At 63.5% G+C, this 15,573-nt stretch overlaps 1 protein-coding gene across 2 annotated transcripts in view; it reads right to left on the bottom strand.

Annotated features, from left to right (window-relative positions):
• SND1 (staphylococcal nuclease and tudor domain containing 1) overlaps positions 1–15,573 on the bottom strand; it is a 74,542-nt gene that overhangs the window by 39,395 nt on the left and 19,574 nt on the right. For both annotated transcript variants that reach the window (XM_053941980.1, XM_053941979.1), the window contains exon 10: positions 13,819–13,932. In XM_053941980.1, coding sequence (XP_053797955.1) covers positions 13,819–13,932 — 114 coding nt within the window. The remainder of the gene's footprint in view (positions 1–13,818; positions 13,933–15,573) is intronic.

Below are 15,573 nucleotides of genomic sequence, written 5' to 3'. Positions count from 1 at the left end.
GCCGGCGGGGCGGTGGCAGGAGCAGCAGGAGCGCTCGGGAGCGGCTGCTCCACGTCGCAGCCCGGGAAGGTCCGCTCCGCCCGGGCCCGGCGCCGCTCCCGCGGCTCCTTCCCGGCGTCCCAGGAGCCCGGCAGGGCTGGGAATGACACCGGGAGCGGCCGCGGCCCCGGGGCAGTGACAGCCCTGAGGACTGCGGGGATGTGCCACGCACGGGGACAGGGATGAGCAGCTCCCGGTGACATTCGCAGGCAGCCCCAGGCAGGTGCTTGTTCAAGGAAGGACGCCTCAAGTGGGCACTTGGCTTCTCCAGCCTCTCCAGCCTCTCCTGCTCCCGCTCCCCCCTTGCCCTCACTTGCAGCCGCTGCAATCCCCGAGAGCCACTCGAGCGATGGGAGCCGGCCGGCGCTGGAGGCTCTGATGGCCCCGGGGGACAGAGGGCACAGCCAGGGGCTGCTGGGAGAAGGACAGCACGGCTTGAGAGCCGTGGGACAACTGATGCTGGAAAAGGCTCAGAGCCCATCGAGTCCAACCGCTCCCAGCACTGCCAAGGCCACTGCTGACCTGTCCCCAGATGCCACATCCACACAGCTCTGGAATCCCTCCAGGGATGGGGACTCCAGCCCTGCGCCAGTGCTGGACAGCCCTTTCCAGGAGGAATTTCCCCAAAATCCCCCCTGACCTCCCCTGGCCCAGCCTGAGGCCGTTCCCTCTCCTCCTGTCCCTGTTCCCTGGAGCACAGCCCGACCCCCCCGGCTGTCCCCTCCTGCCAGGGACTTGTGCAGAGCCACAAGGTCCCCCCTGAGCCTCCTTTGCTCCAGGCTCAGCCCCTTCCCAGCTCCCTCGGCCTCTCCTGGGGCTCCAGCCCCTTCCCAGCTCCGTTCCCTGGACCCTCTCCAGCCCCTCCAGGGCTCTCCTGGCAGGAGGGGCCCGGAGCTGCCCCCACGATTCCAGGGGGTCCCTCAGCAGGGCCAGCACAGGGGACAGTCCCTGCCCTGGGGCTGTGCCCACACCGGGGCTGCCACAGCCCAGGGGCCATCGGCCTCCTGCCCCGCTGGCCACCCTGGGCTCGTGCCCAGCCGCTGGCACAGCACCCCAGGGCCTTTCCCAGCTCTCCAGCCCCCCTGCCCCAGCCTGGAGCGCCCCAGGGGCTTGGGATGCCCCCACAGCATGGCTGGCACTGTGGGCACAGCTCTGTCCCCTCAGGACTGGGGACCGCCCCCACTTCCAAACACAACTGGAGCTGCACCAAGTCCTCCCCCAGCAGCTCCATGGCATCAACATTCCAGCTGGGAGACCCCAAAGGGAGCTACAGGATGCCAAAGGAGGGTACAGAACCCCAAATGGGTGGGACAGGACCCCAAATGGGGGCTACAGGACCCTGTGGTCAGGACAAAGTTGGGGTCGGAACTGCGACCCCGAGAGCCCGGAGCGGGACAGCCCCGGCTCCAGCGGGATTGGTGCTCCCATGCCAGGCTCTGCTCCCTGCTCGCTCCAGGACACGCTGTGCATGACCATCCTCATCATCCTGGGCAGGGATGAAGGCCCAGGGAGCCCGGGCTCCGCCAGGAGCTGGAGCAGGAACGCCGCAGGACAAATGGGAACGGCGGGGAACGATGGAAGCGACGGCACAGAAATAACCGGGGCTGCTTCAGCACGACGGAGAACTAGAAATAATAAAGTTATAAATTATAGAATCTGGGAATCAGGGAACGAGTTGGGTGGGAAGAGACCTCACAGCCCCTTCAGTGCCATCCCTGACGTGGGCAGGGACACCTCCCACTGTCCCAGGGTGGAGAGCAGAAGGCTCCAGAGAGAGCTCAGGCCTGCAGGGACAGGACACAGGGAATGGCTCCCACTGCCAGAGGGCAGGGCTGGATGGGATCTTGGGAATTGGGAATTCCTGGCTGTGCTGGAATTGCCAGAGCAGCTGGGGCTGCCCCTGCATCCCTGGCAGTGCCCCAGGCCAGGCTGAGCACTGGGGCTGGAGCAGCCTGGGACAGTGGGAGGTGTCCCTGCCATGGCAGGGGTGGCACTGCAGGGGCTTTGGGGTCCCTTCCCACCCAACCCATTCCATGGTTTTATGATTCCAACATTCCTGGCTGAGGAAGAACTGGGAGAGTCCCTGAATTTGGGCTGGGGTGCTGACGGGAGCTTCCCGAGGGGCTTTAACCCCGCTGGCAGCTCCGTGCCAGCCCCAGCCCGGCCCCAAACCCCTCTGTGGGGGCAGCAGGGTGGGCAGGGCCCTTTCCAGGGAATTAATGGGGGAATCATCCGGGCACGGCGCTGCCTGCTCCCGGGGGATTCATCATCCGGCAGCGCTTGGCTCGCTGCCCCCTCTCCGGGGCTGATGAGGAAATTGAGACATCCCAAAATATCCGCTCCTTCCACAGATCATTTGTGGTTTTCCCTTCGTCATTTCCCCACCGCAACGCTGGAACTCGGCGTTAAGCGAGTCCGACTTCCCCGGCAGCCCCGGAAGAGCTGCTCCCAGGGAGGCTGAGATCCCTGGAAAAGCTGTGCCAGCAGCACCCCTGCTCCAGGCATCCAGGTTATCCCAGATAAACGGGAGACACGGCTCTGCTGCCGCAGGGTTCTTGTCCCAGCCGCTGGAATTCATCCATCCTCAGCCTGCGTCTCCCTCAGGAACGAACTGCCCAGAAAAAGGTGGAAATCACAGAAGCTGGATTTTTGCTGAATACCCTTTGGCTGCTGGAATGCAGATCCTCAGCAGCAGGCACCTGGAACTGGGGCACGGCATTCCAGGCATCCCAAACTGGGCGCTTGGAACTGGGGGAGGCATCCTGGACACCCCAAAGTGGGCACCTGGAACTGGGCACTGCATCCCAAACTGGGTACCTGGAATTAGGGGATGCATCCCAAGCCCTGCCATGGTGGGAGATGCTGGTTCCAGGCTCCCTCAGCCCAGAATCCGGCTGCAGCAGCCTCGGGATGTGGCTTTGCAGGCATTGGGGTTGTGGCTCCGAGGGCCACGTGGATTTGGGAATCCAGCGGCGTTTTGGCTGCTCCGCTCCCACAGAGAGGGAAAACGGGGTCAGCGTTCCCGGAACAGGGATGATCCCAACCCAGGGCCCGGCTGCGGGACACTGTGACACCGGGAGATGCCTCTGCTTCCTAAAACCGTCACCAAGGGGACGGGACCGGGGACAGGGACGAGGACGGAGGCGGCAGCTGCTGCCAGGCACGGCCATTTCAGGGCTCCGGGAAGAGCTCCACACTGTCCCTGCTGTTATCCCGGATTTCAGAGGATAACTGCAGACCCTGAGGGATGCGGAGCGGGGCTGTCCCTTCAAGCCCTCCCTGCCCTGGATTTGGGGTCGCGTGGGAGGGGACTCACCCCCGGCCCCTTTTGTCCCCGCTCCCGGCGGGTTTCATTCCCGTGGATCCTCCCGCACAACCCCGCGGGCACCGGGACCCTGAGCAGGGTCAGGGCAGGAATGGGGAGCGCTGGAATGTGGGAGCAGCTCAGAGCCCAGCTCAGAGCCCAGCTCAGAGCCCAGCCTGGGGAGCCAGAGCTGCACCGGAGCGCTCCAAGCCCACCCGCACGTGACGGAGGGAAGGAGGAAAAGCAGCTGGAGAAAAGTAGGACAGCGGGGCCGGCAGCAGCGAGGGAAGAGCTTTGAAGGATGGAGCTGCCTCCCCTCTGCGGGGCCTGGGATAGGGGACACTCGGAGCTGTCACCATCAGCGTCATTGTCACCATCACTGTCACCCCTGCCCTGCTCACAGGACACTCTGAGACCCCCTTGCCATCCCCAGGGGGCTGCGCTGTGCCGGCGGGTCCGGGGAAAAGGCAGGATGGATCCGTCAGCCAGGCACAGGCACAGACAGGATCCCTGGCACAGGCAGCATGGATCCATGGTCCATGGCACAGACAGGATCCCTGGCACAGACAGGATGGATCCATTATCCAAGGCACAGACAGGATCCCTGGCACAGGCAGGATGGATCCATCAGCCACGGCACAGGATCCCTGGCACAGGCAGCATGGATCCATGGTCCATGGCACAGACAGGATCCCTGGCACAGGCAGCATGGATCCATTATCCAAGGCACAGACAGGATCCCTGGCACAGGCAGGATGGATCCATCAGCCACGGCACAGGATCCCTGGCACAGGCAGGATGGATCCATTATCCAAGGCACAGACAGGATCCCTGGCACAGGCAGCATGGATCCATGGTCCATGGCACAGACAGGATCCCTGGTCCAGCCCCAGTCCCTGGCATGGCCCAGGTCACCTCCAGCACACCCACGGTGACCCTGGGGCCATGCCAGGCCACGCCACCCCTGTGCCAGGAGGGGCCCAGCCCTTCCTCACCACCAAGCCCTGCAGATCCAGGGCAGATCCTCCACAGAAAGCCCTTTCCGAGGGTCCTCATGGCTTTGCTACTTGCACTGGGAATTTTGGGAGGTTCTGAGGTGCTCCCAGTGTCCCCAAGGATGGCCGGTGCCACAGGAGTCCAGGAACTCGAGCTGGGGGAAGGGACTGGGGGGGCTGCAGGTGCCAGTGAGGGATGTTCCCAATCCATCCCCCGTCCATCCCATCCATCCGTCACGTCTCCAAATGTCTGGCACTAAATGCAGCCGGTGCTAATGGAGGGGGAATATTCATGATTCCCGATTCTGGGAGCGGCGCCGGCAGAGGTGCAGGAATGGGGGTGTTCCCACTGCTCCCACGGCTCCAACCCCCGAGCGCTGCCGGGGCTGGGGAGGCTCCCAGCTCCCACTCCTGAGCACAGAGGGATGGGTGCCCTGGGATAAACACGGAGCCCTGGCCCGGCTGGGACCCCCTGTGACCGCCCCGAGCCGGGAACTGGGGAGTGGGATGTGAGCCTGGGCCAGGCCTTGGGGCCGGAGCTTCCCTGTCCTGTCATGTGCGGATGGAGCCGCTCCTGTCCCCTCCCTGCCCCACTGGTGATGGCACCGTGTGGCCCAGCTCTGTCCCCAGTGTCCCCTCGGCCACCCGCGCTGGTGACCGGGCAGGGTCGGGGCGATGCCGGAGCCGTGCCTGCTTCCCACCCGGAGCAGAGGCTCCGGAGCTGGGAGATGGGAACGGAGCCAGTGCAGGGGCTCATCCCACACTAAAATCAGGGATCGATTCCCGAGGCACAAGGGCCGGAGCATTAATTGCAGAGCTCAGCTCTGTGCCAGGACCGAGGCGCTGCTCCAATCCAGTGCAATTTTCCATGCGCTGAGGAATTCCAGCAGCTCCCGAGGAGCTCAGAAGGTCAAAGCTCCGCTCTCCCAGCAGCGTTTTCACGCTCATCCAGCCGAGCGAGAAACAGCCGGGGCTGGGCACGGACCAAACCTCTGGAGCGGCTCCCGGAGCGCACGAGGCTGGAGCAGCATCCCCGGGAATGCGAGCTGGCAGGTGCCTGGATCTCCCTCCAAGCATTGGTGTCACAACACCAGGCAGGAATTACAACAGAGGAATTGCAGCACTTAGCGGGAAGCGGCTGGGGAAGGATCTCAGCACAGCCCGCTCTCCGGGGATTATTCCTGCCACGCGGCAGAGCCAGGTTTCGGCGGCAGCAGATGGGCTGAGCGGGGCCTGCTCGGAGCAGCGCGGCCCCGGGGCCTCCCGGAGCTGCTGCCTCATGGAAAAGCTGCTCCATAATTGCTGGCAAGCTCCTGCCCAGCTTCCCGGCCGGCTGCGGGGCCGGCCGGCTGCTCCAGCACCAGCCCGGCTCCTGCTGCCGCTGCTGCCGCTCCAGCGCTCCGGGCTGGAGTCTGTTCCCGTTTCGCTGCCGAGCTGCTGCTCTCTGAGCCATGAGCAATTTCCTGGGATGCCAGCAGCTGTAATCCATACAGGAACCCAACTGTGCCAGCTCGCAAATGAGTCCAACCCGGAGCAGGCCTTGTACCTGGCACTGGCAGCTCCCCTGGGAGCCGGCTCTGTGCGTTTGGACATTTGCTCGCGGCCGGGCAGGGAAAACGCTCCGGAGGCAAAGCGGAGCCCTTCCCTGGAACGCCCCCCAGCTGGAATTTAACACCCTGCGCTGCCGGGAGCCGCGGTGCCGCAGTCCAGAGGCGCGGGTTAAGCACCGAAGGGCTGCTTTTCCAGGCAGGAATGACTTTGGGAGCGGCAGGAGGCTCGGCAGCCGCAGATGCAAGCGAATCAGTTTTCCCGGCGCAGCACTTGCTGCCCGGAGGGCACACTCCAGGTTCCCAGAACATGCTGACTGCACTCGTCTTCTCCCTGGAAGCGACTGCAGCTCCCATTAAATATTGATCCGGGAACTCCGGTGCCCCCGCGCCTCCTCTCCCTGGCTCTGCCAATATTTAGAATCCATTAAAGTCGCGTGCGGAGCACTCGGAGCCGGGGCGGCTCCGCGCCGGCCACGCCGGCAAATCAGTTCGGTTACACAACCCGTGGATGAGCTGCCGTGATCCCTGTAGCTGTAATTTAGCGGGAGCGGGCCCGGATGAGTTCATGGCTTTGTTCCTCGTTAATCTTTCATGCTCGTTGAGTGCGGAGCAATTTGTGTAGTACAAACCCTGCGCCACAAATCGCAGCCGCGACCTGCTCCGCGCGCATCCCGCCCGGCATTCCCAGCGGGCCGCGGCCTCGGATTCAACCCCCGCATCCGCGGGAACGGCTCCCTGGACTGTCCTCACGGCACCCACAGGGACAAGGACAACAAGGCGGGGACACGGGGGGGGGCTCAGCCCAGCTGGGGATCCCCGGTTCCTCCAGGCTCGTTACCAGAAGGATCACGGAATGGGTTGGGTGGGAAGGGGTCTTAGGGACCGTCCAGTGCCACCCCTGCCATGGCAGGGACACCTCCCACTGTCCCAGGCTGCTCCAGCCCCAGTGTCCAGCCTGGCCCTGGGCGCTGCCAGGGATCCAGGGGCGGACACAGCATCGCAGCCCCGGGGATTTGTGCCGGCGCCTCCATCCCTGCAGAGGGTTTGGCAGAGCCCACCCAGCCATTCCCGCCTGGAAAACGCTCCCTGTGCCAGCCCCTCCTCCCAGCCCTCGCCTGGCAGGGCTGTGGCATCGCCCGCGCTCCCGAGGGTGCCAGCGCAGCCTCTGCAGGGCCTGAGGAACGTTCCCAGCTCCCGGCAAGGCGCTGCCAAGCCGTGCAGCCGCCCTCTTCCCAAAATCCAGCTGGCTGCTCCCTGGAAAAGCTCCCGGCGGACACCTGCAGACCATCTGTCGAGCGGCACACACCGAGCGGGACCGGGCGCCCACGGCGCCCCAGGCTCTCCATGGGTATCCAGGGTGGCTCAGAGCCGGGAGCAGCAGCTCTTTTCCAGGGATGGAGCAGCTGGGATTGCTAAAAATGGGTGGGATGGGATCTTTCCCAGCTCCTATCCCAGTTCTCCTGCAGGGTTATAAATCCAACTGGAACAGCCTCAAAAGCTGAGCTCCAGGGGCCGGGCTGCCCTTGGGCCCAAGGTCACTCCTGCCCTTGCTGCCTCCGGCGGGGCTGGCAGAGCTCCAGGCAGGTCGCTGGTACAGAGCTCTTCCAATCCCACAGAAATATCCCAGGAGCCAGCGAGGCACAGGGAAAGGAGCAGAGGAAGCACCAGCTTTGACAGGTGTGGGTAAAACACTCCCTGAATCTGCTGGAATGCGGCAGGATGAGCAGCCACATCCACCACCCCTCCCAAGGGAACGAGGAACACGGAGCGGCCACGACATTCCCGGCACGCAAAAATCCTGAATCCAGGACTCAAACCCCGGGACCTTCAAGAGCAACTGGAACCCCGGAGCACCGGAGCCCTGGAGTCACTGGGATCTGCAGGACACAGAGTGTCCGGAGAGCCAGACACAGCCACGGGAATCCCACCTGGCACCACCCCCGGGAGCACCCTGGAATGTCCCACATTCCAGCCGGGATGCCAATCCCTGGCTGTGAGGGTCCCGCAGGAGTGGGGCCTGGATGATCCAGCAGCTCCCTGCCTTTGGAATCACAGCAGAAAGCCAAGGAACCTGCATGCAGCTCCACTGAGAGCTGGGAAAAAAATATCCGAGCCCAAATCCATCTGTTCTCCCTCTTTCTGAAGCCATTTCCAGCTTTCCTGTGCCGCCAGCTTTTCCCTGCCGGGGTGGTGGCAGCTCTGGGAGGCTCCTGTCGCTCCAGAGGCCAGAGCAGGCAGAGCACCAGGATCCCTCATCCCAAATCCTGGCCAGAGGGGCCCGGGATCCCTGCCCAGCACTGGTGTGGGGCAGAGGGACAGGAATGAGCTGCCATCCAAGGGAAACATGGAAAACCAGAGAGCCTCAGCTTTACATCCCTGGAAAAGAAATCTGGAAGTGTCCCAGGGCCGTCACGACAATCCCTGGAGAAATCCCACACCTGCAGTGCCAGCCTGATCTCAGCTGTGCAGGTGGGATGAGGGAGTCCTGGAGCAGCTGGGAAAGGAGCTGGGATATCTCTGCTCCCAATCCCACTTCCAGGGCTCCCAAAAGCTCCCAAACCCCCGAGCCCTGGCAGCCTCCACGTCCCTGCTCCGGCCGGGGGCACTGCCCCAGTTCCAGCTCCCCAGCTCCCAGCACACCCCCAGCAGGCTGCTTGTTCCCTGCTCCTCCCGTTGAATCAGGATCCATGTGCTCGACTCCCCCTCCTCCAGAGAATTCCCAATTAAGAGATCAATTTAGATAAATTGGGGATTGGAGCAGATTTGTGCTGCAACTGCCGCAATCCAGAAAATTCCGCCGGAGCGGCTGATGAGCCCTGGAATGTGGCTGTCCAAGGGAACGAGCTGGTGACTGGAAAAGGGAATGGAAATGTCCCAAACTCCGGGAACAGTGGTGGCACCGACACCCAGGTGCCACCGAGCTCTGAGGCAGAATCACCACAGCTGGATCCAGCAGGTCTGAGCCCTCCTTGCTCTTCCTGGGAACTGGCTCTTCCTCCATCCCATGGAACTGCCAGACACGGCTCAGCTCTGCCTCTGGATGGATCCAAGGCCAGCAAAGTGCTCCAGGGAGCAGGATGGATCCGGCTCCAGAATGGACGGATCCCAAACCCCAGCACAGGGCTCAGGGGCTGAGCGCTGGGTGCCAGCAGCACCTCGGGAACAGCTTCCCACATCCACAGGCACCTGGAGCATCCCAAGGATTGGAACATCCCATGTTCACAGCCCCAGATGGGGGCTGCATCCCAGGGAGAGGGTCCAGCCTTCCCAGGGGGAGATTCCAGCCTTCCCAGGGAGTTTCCAGCCATTCCAGTGAGTTTCCAGCCTTCCCAGTAAGAGTTTCCAGCCATCCCAGTGAGTTTCCAACCATCCCAGTGAGAGTTTCCAGCCATTCCAGTGAGTTTCCAGCCATCCCAGTGAGTTTCCAGCTATCCTGATGAAGATTCCAACCATCCAGGTGAGGTTTTCCAGCTGTTTCACAGCACATGGCACCCGTGCAGCAGTGGGAGATCCATCTCCATCCCGATCCGCGACGTTCCCGGACAGAGCGCTGGGGACGTTCCCGGCCGTCGCTCCCGGGATTCATCCAACACTGGGAGATGAAAGGCTGGAGATGAAAGGCTGCAGGATCCCATCACACTCCATTTTCCGTCTGTCACTTTCCATCTCCTCCATCCGGAGCCGTGGGAGCAGCAATTAGCGCTCGGCAGGTCGGGATGGGATTCCCGACGGAGCTGTGATATCCCGGTGCTCCCGCTCCAGCAGGGATGAGGGGGTGGGAAGAGCCCACAAAGGGGCACTGAGGGGAAAAGCCTTCCTGGAATCAGCTCTAAGTTGTATTTTATACATTGGATACTTTGTATTAAATAAAGGCATGTATGTTCCTAGAATTTATATGGATCCCAGGACCACTGAGGCTGGGAAAGCCCTCCAAGGTCACTGAGTCCAAGCTGCTGTGCCTGATTCCCACCTTGTCCCCAGCCCAAAGCCCTGAGAGCCACATCCAGGAATTCCTCAGACACCTCCAGGAATGGGGGCTCCAAATTTCCCCTTCCAAGGCCTGACCCCCTTTCCATGGGGAAATTCCTGCTGATGTCCACCCCGAGCCTCCCCTGGCCCAGCCTGAGGCCGTTCCCTCTCCTCCTGTCCCTGGGAACAGAGCCCAGACCCCTCCAGTGGTGGATTTTCAATAAATACTCGGATTTTATAAATATTCCCATGGATTTTCTGCAAATCCTGACACATTCCACAGACTTCCAGCATGGGAGAGATGTCCATGCTGATATTTGATCCATAAACAGATGTGTGCACACTCCCTGAGCTCCGGATCCACCTCTGGAATGGCAGCCGGGATGGGGGTCCCCACCCTGAGCCCCAGCGGGGGTGGGTTTGGTCCCTTGTGGAATTCTTGGATGTTTTTTCCATAATTTTAACTGCTGGTGTGGAAGGGAGGAGCAAACCCATCATTAATTGCACTGCCAGGTAATTAATGACAGCACCAGGGACGGAAACATGACAGAGCTACGGAAGGATGAAACCCAGGGAGAAATAATTGGGATTTAACGGGAGCATCCCAGGCCAGAGGGACCTCGAGGAGACTCTGGTGGGGCAGAACTGGGACCAGTAAAGGACACAAAACCTCCCAGGCTGTGTGCCCAGGGCAGGGCTGGCACAGACCCAGAGCCAGGACCAGCCCGAGGAGGAGGAGGAGGAGGAGGAAGCAGAGGGAAGCAGCTCTTCCTCTGAGGACCGGGAATTTCACCCTTCCCGAGGGGATCTGGCAGCAGAACCCCGCCTCCAACAAACCCTGGATGTGCCCTAAAGGCGCAGCTGATTCCAAATGCTGTTCCCAATCCATGGGAACAGACAGGGGCAGACACAGAGCAGCCACACACGGCAATCCGGGGACCTCAGGGTGCTGGGATGTGACCCTGGGGGGCTGGGATGGGACCCTGGAATGCTGGGATGTGACATTGGAGTGCTGGGATGTGGCACTGATGTGCTGAGATGTGACCTTGGGGTGCTGGGATGTGACACTGGGGTGCTGGGATGTGACCCTGGGGTGCTGGGATGGGACCTTGGGGTGCTGGGATGGGACCTCGGGATGCTGGGATGTGACCTCGGGATGCTGGGATGGGACACTGGAGTGCTGGGATGTGGCACTGGGATGTGACCCTGGGGTGCTGGGATGTGACCCTGGGGTGCTGGGATGTGACGTCGGGGTGCCGGGATGTCACCTCGGGCTGCCAGGGATGCACAGGGACACCCTGGATTCGGGGGCACAGAGCCCACGCTGCGGGGTCCCCCGGGAGCTCCCGGAATTCGGGAGGAGCCGAGCGCCGGGCGCGTTCCGGGGCCGGACCCGGGAGGATTTGGCAGCGGATCCACCCGGCGGCGCGGCGGGCGGGCCGCTGCCTGCCTGCAGTCTCCTTGGAGACTGCGGCCGCTCCAGAGGAGATCCCGCTGCTCCCGCTGCTCCCCCAAGCCCCCGGCTCGCGGCAGCGCCCAGCCCCGCCGAGCTGATGCCAGAGGAGCAGCGGGAAGAGGCCGATCTGGGAAGGTATCCATAATTGCGTGTGGCCAGAACGAGGCGGCATGCAGGGAGGCAGGAATTTCCAAATTCCCGTTCCCTCAGCAACGCGGGGTCACCTCGGGAGCTGTCACCCATCGGCACGGCCAGGCCGGCCCGTGGTGCTCCAGGATGGAAAACAGCCTGGAAAAGGTGGGTTTGGAGCAATCCTGGCTCGGCCCCCATCATGTGCACGGGCAGGAGCCCTCCCAGGAGCCTTCCCAGCATCTCCAGAGGCGCTGGAGGAAGAGGAGGAGGAGGAGGGATGTGCCAGGAACAAGGCAGGCGCTCCGAGCGTCTCGGGAGCTCCGTGATCCCACAGCTCCGAGCGCATCAGCCATGGAGGGAATGGAGTAACAGAGGGAACAGCAGCAGCACGGGGATAAATCCCTGCCCTGAGGAGCCCCTGCTGGACTGGGATCACCGGGAGACAGCGGGAAGTGCCCGGCTCCTGCACCACAGCGCTGTCCCAGAAAGGGACACAGGGATTGGAGCCACATCCTGGCTCCCGGAGCAGCTCCGGAGCTCTGAGTGGGGTGGAGACTCAGTGAAGAGGGATCAATCCCTCATCCTGGTTTCTGGAACAGCTCCAAGGCTGTAAGCAGGGTCAAGGACACTCTGTGTGACAGAGGGACCGATCCCTCATCCCAGCTCCTGGAGCAGCTCCGGAGCAGTGAGGGGATGAAGGAGACTTTGTGACACAGGGAGTGATCCCTCATCCCAGTTTCCAGCACAGCTCCGAGCTCCGAGCGGAGTCAGGGACACTCCGTGTGTGACACAGGGACTGATCCTCATCCTGCACAGCTCCAAGCGGAGTCAGGGACACTCCGTGTGTGACACAGGGACTGATCCTCATCCTGCACAGCCCCGGAGCTCCGAGCGGAGTCAGGGACACTCCGTGTGTGACACAGGGACTGATCCTCATCCTGCACAGCTCCAAGCGGAGTCAGGGACACTCCGTGTGTGACACAGGGACTGATCTCTCATCCTGCACAGCTCCAAGCGGAGTCAGGGACACTCCGTGTGTGACACAGGGACTGATCCCTCATCCCAGCTCCTGGCACAGCCCCAGAGCTCCGGGCAGGGTCAAGGGCGCTCAGCGTGTGCCGCACGTCCGGAGCCACATCCCGTTTCCCGGCCCAGGAAAAAGGGTCAAGGGCGCTCCCTGTGCTCAATCCCAGCTCATCCCGGTGCTTTCATGTCCCTGCCGCGCGCTCGGATCCGGCTCCAGCGGCGCCGGCCTGACAGAGCCTCAAACACAGAGAGCAGGGACCAAACTGTGCGAGAACAATGCGGCCTTTTCCAACCCTTCCAAACATTCCAGAACCCATCGGACCCTGACGCCGCCGGTCACGAGCCGGCCCCGGCGTCCCTTGGAGCCGAGGACACAGCAGCTGCTCCTCCGGGGTGTGGGGAGCGCTCCCGGACCCCGGCCAGCCCCACGGCCCAGGGGCAGGAGAACCGAGGATTCACCCGCTCGCAATCACCTCCAGCAGCGGCGCAGCCTCCCTTGCCTGCCCCACGGACGGCGCGAGGCCACAGGGACACATATCCCTAAGGAACTTCCCACGCCCCCAGCTGGGAGCACCCACAGAACAGAGGGGAAACTGAGGCAGGAGGAGAGGGACGGATCCGTCTCCCTGCAGCCACCAGTGCGTGTTCAGCCCTTCCCAGGCCTCCTGCATCCCATGGGATGGGCTCCCACAGGAAGGGAAAGGGGGCCTGGTCATCCCAGAGGGAGCAGGAGCTCCACAAGAGGGGTCTCAACAGAGCCGACCCCGGCCCCCTGCCCAGCCCATTCCCATCCCCTCCCTGTCCCTGCAGTGTCCCCAGGCGCTGTCCCCTCCCTGTGCCCTGTCCCCGCAGTGTCCCCAGGTGCTGTCCCCTCCCTGTGCCCTGTCCCCTCAGTGTCACCTGGGCGCTGTCCCCTCCCTGTGCCCTGTCCCCGCAGTGTCCCCTGGGTGCTGTCCCCTCCCTGTGCCCTGTCCCCAGGTGCTGTCCCCTCCCTGTGCCCTGTCCCCGCAGTGTCCCCAGGTGCTGTCCCCTCCCTGTGCCCTGTCCCCGCAGTGTCACCTGGGCGCTGTCCCCTCCCTGTGCCCTGTCCCCTCAGTGTCCCCTGGGTGCTGTCCCCTCCCTGTGCCCTGTCCCCAGGTGCTGTCCCCTCCCTGTGCCCTGTCCCCGCAGTGTCCCCAGGTGCTGTCCCCTCCCTGTGCCCTGTCCCCGCAGTGTCACCTGGGCGCTGTCCCCTCCCTGTGCCCTGTCCCCGCAGTGTCACCTGGGCGCTGTCCCCTCCCTGTGCCCTGTCCCCGCAGTGTCACCTGGGCGCTGTCCCCTCCCTGTGCCCTGTCCCCGCAGTGTCACCTGGGTGCTGTCCCCCTCGAGCCGCGGTGGCCGGATGCTGGACAGGTGAATGGTTTTGTGGTCCCCGGAGTTGAGCTTCACCACGATGGCGTCGGCGTTGAGCACCTGCATCACCTGGGGACAGAGACAGCGCTGAGCGTGGGGACAGCAGCTACCTGGGCACACCAAGGGCCAGGTGCCGCCGTGACAGCGGCTCTGCCACCCTGACTCCCATCCCCAGCACAGTGAGCAGCTCCAGCCCCATCCCGGCTGTCACCAGGGGAATGTGACTCCTGGGATGGTGACATGTGGCACACCAGGGCACTGCCAGCCGTGTGTGTCCTGTGCCAGGGCTCAGCCCCCTGGGTTTCATTCCAGAGGCAATTCCAGAGGGGCAGGAGCACCAGCTGGACACTGGACAAGGGATGAGGCTCAGGGAGGAGAGAGCAAGGACTATCCATGGTGGGAGCAAACTAATCAGGATCATAAAGTCAGGGAATCCTGGAATGGGTTGGGTGAGAAGGGAGCTCAGAGCCCCTGCAGTGCCACCCCTGCCATGGCAGGGACACCTCCCACTGTCCCAGGCTGCTCCAGTCCCAGTGCCCAGCCTGGCCTGGGGCACTGCCAGGGATCCAGGGGCAGCCCCAGCTGCTCTGGCAATTCCAGCCCAGCCAGGAATTCCTAATTCCCAATCTCCCATCCATCCCTGCCCTCTGGCAGTGGGAGCCATTCCCTGTGTCCTGTCCCTGCAGGCCTTGTCCCCAGTCCCTCTGCAGCTCTCCTGGAGCCCCTTTAGGCCCTGCCAGGGGCTCTGAGCTCTCCCTGGAACCTTCTCCTCTCCAGGCTGGGCACTGCCAGCATTCCCAGCCTGGCTCCAGGCGGAGGGGGCGGGAGGATCCCAGTGGTGCTCAGGACACACGAGTTTAACATTCCCAGTTCTCCAGCCCAGCTGAGTGGAGCCGCTGGATATTCCCACTGGCAGGACAGGAACCTTCCCCTGCCTGCTCCCAGCACAACCCAGTCCCCCCACTCCAAAAGGCTCCCACGGCTGCTTATCCAACCTTATCCCAGTCCCACGCATCCCCGGAGCTGCAGAGGGAGGCAGGAGCTGGTCCCACTCCAGCCCTCTTTGCCTGGGCTGGAGGGAGAGCAGGATTTAAGGAATTCAGATCCGAGCAGACACCAAGGATCGCCAGGGCACAGCAAAGCCCCTGGGAACGTCCCAGCGCGCGGCCCCGGCCTCTCCCGGCTCCCAGCTCCTGGATGTCTCCTCGGCAGGAGCAGCCCAAAGCCGTGTGCCTGCCAAGTGGAGTAATCCAATCTCACGCTCCAGGGCACCCAGGGGCGAGGAGGGAGCGGCCTCTCTCCCTCCTGCCGCCCAAGACTTGGGAAAAGCAGGATGTGAAGCGGAGCTGCCGCAGCCAGGGCCGCTGCGGGTCAGCTCTGGGGGCAGATCCCGCGCTCCATTACACATCCAGCACATGCTTCCCCGGGAGCCGCGGGAGCCGCGGTCACATCTCATTTGTTCCCTGGCAGGAGGCAGCAGCCGGCCAGCGGCTCCCAGCGCTCCAGCGGCTCCCGGCATTCCAGCGGCTCCCGGAGGCACGGCCCGGATCCGTGCGGCAGCAGCAGCGGGGACTGGCCGGGCCCCTCCGGCCCCCGGCGTCCCTTCCCGGCAGGACCAACTCACGGGACCCTGCGCCGGGATGGGCCGGCTGCGAGGGGCTGCGGGACACGGGAGGCAGCAGCACATGGATGCAGCAGGACACGGGATGC

Source organism: Vidua chalybeata, chromosome 5, assembly GCF_026979565.1.
Source record: "Vidua chalybeata isolate OUT-0048 chromosome 5, bVidCha1 merged haplotype, whole genome shotgun sequence".
Lineage (NCBI taxonomy): Eukaryota > Metazoa > Chordata > Aves > Passeriformes > Viduidae > Vidua > Vidua chalybeata.
This window is presented reverse-complemented; position numbering and strand designations above follow the sequence as displayed.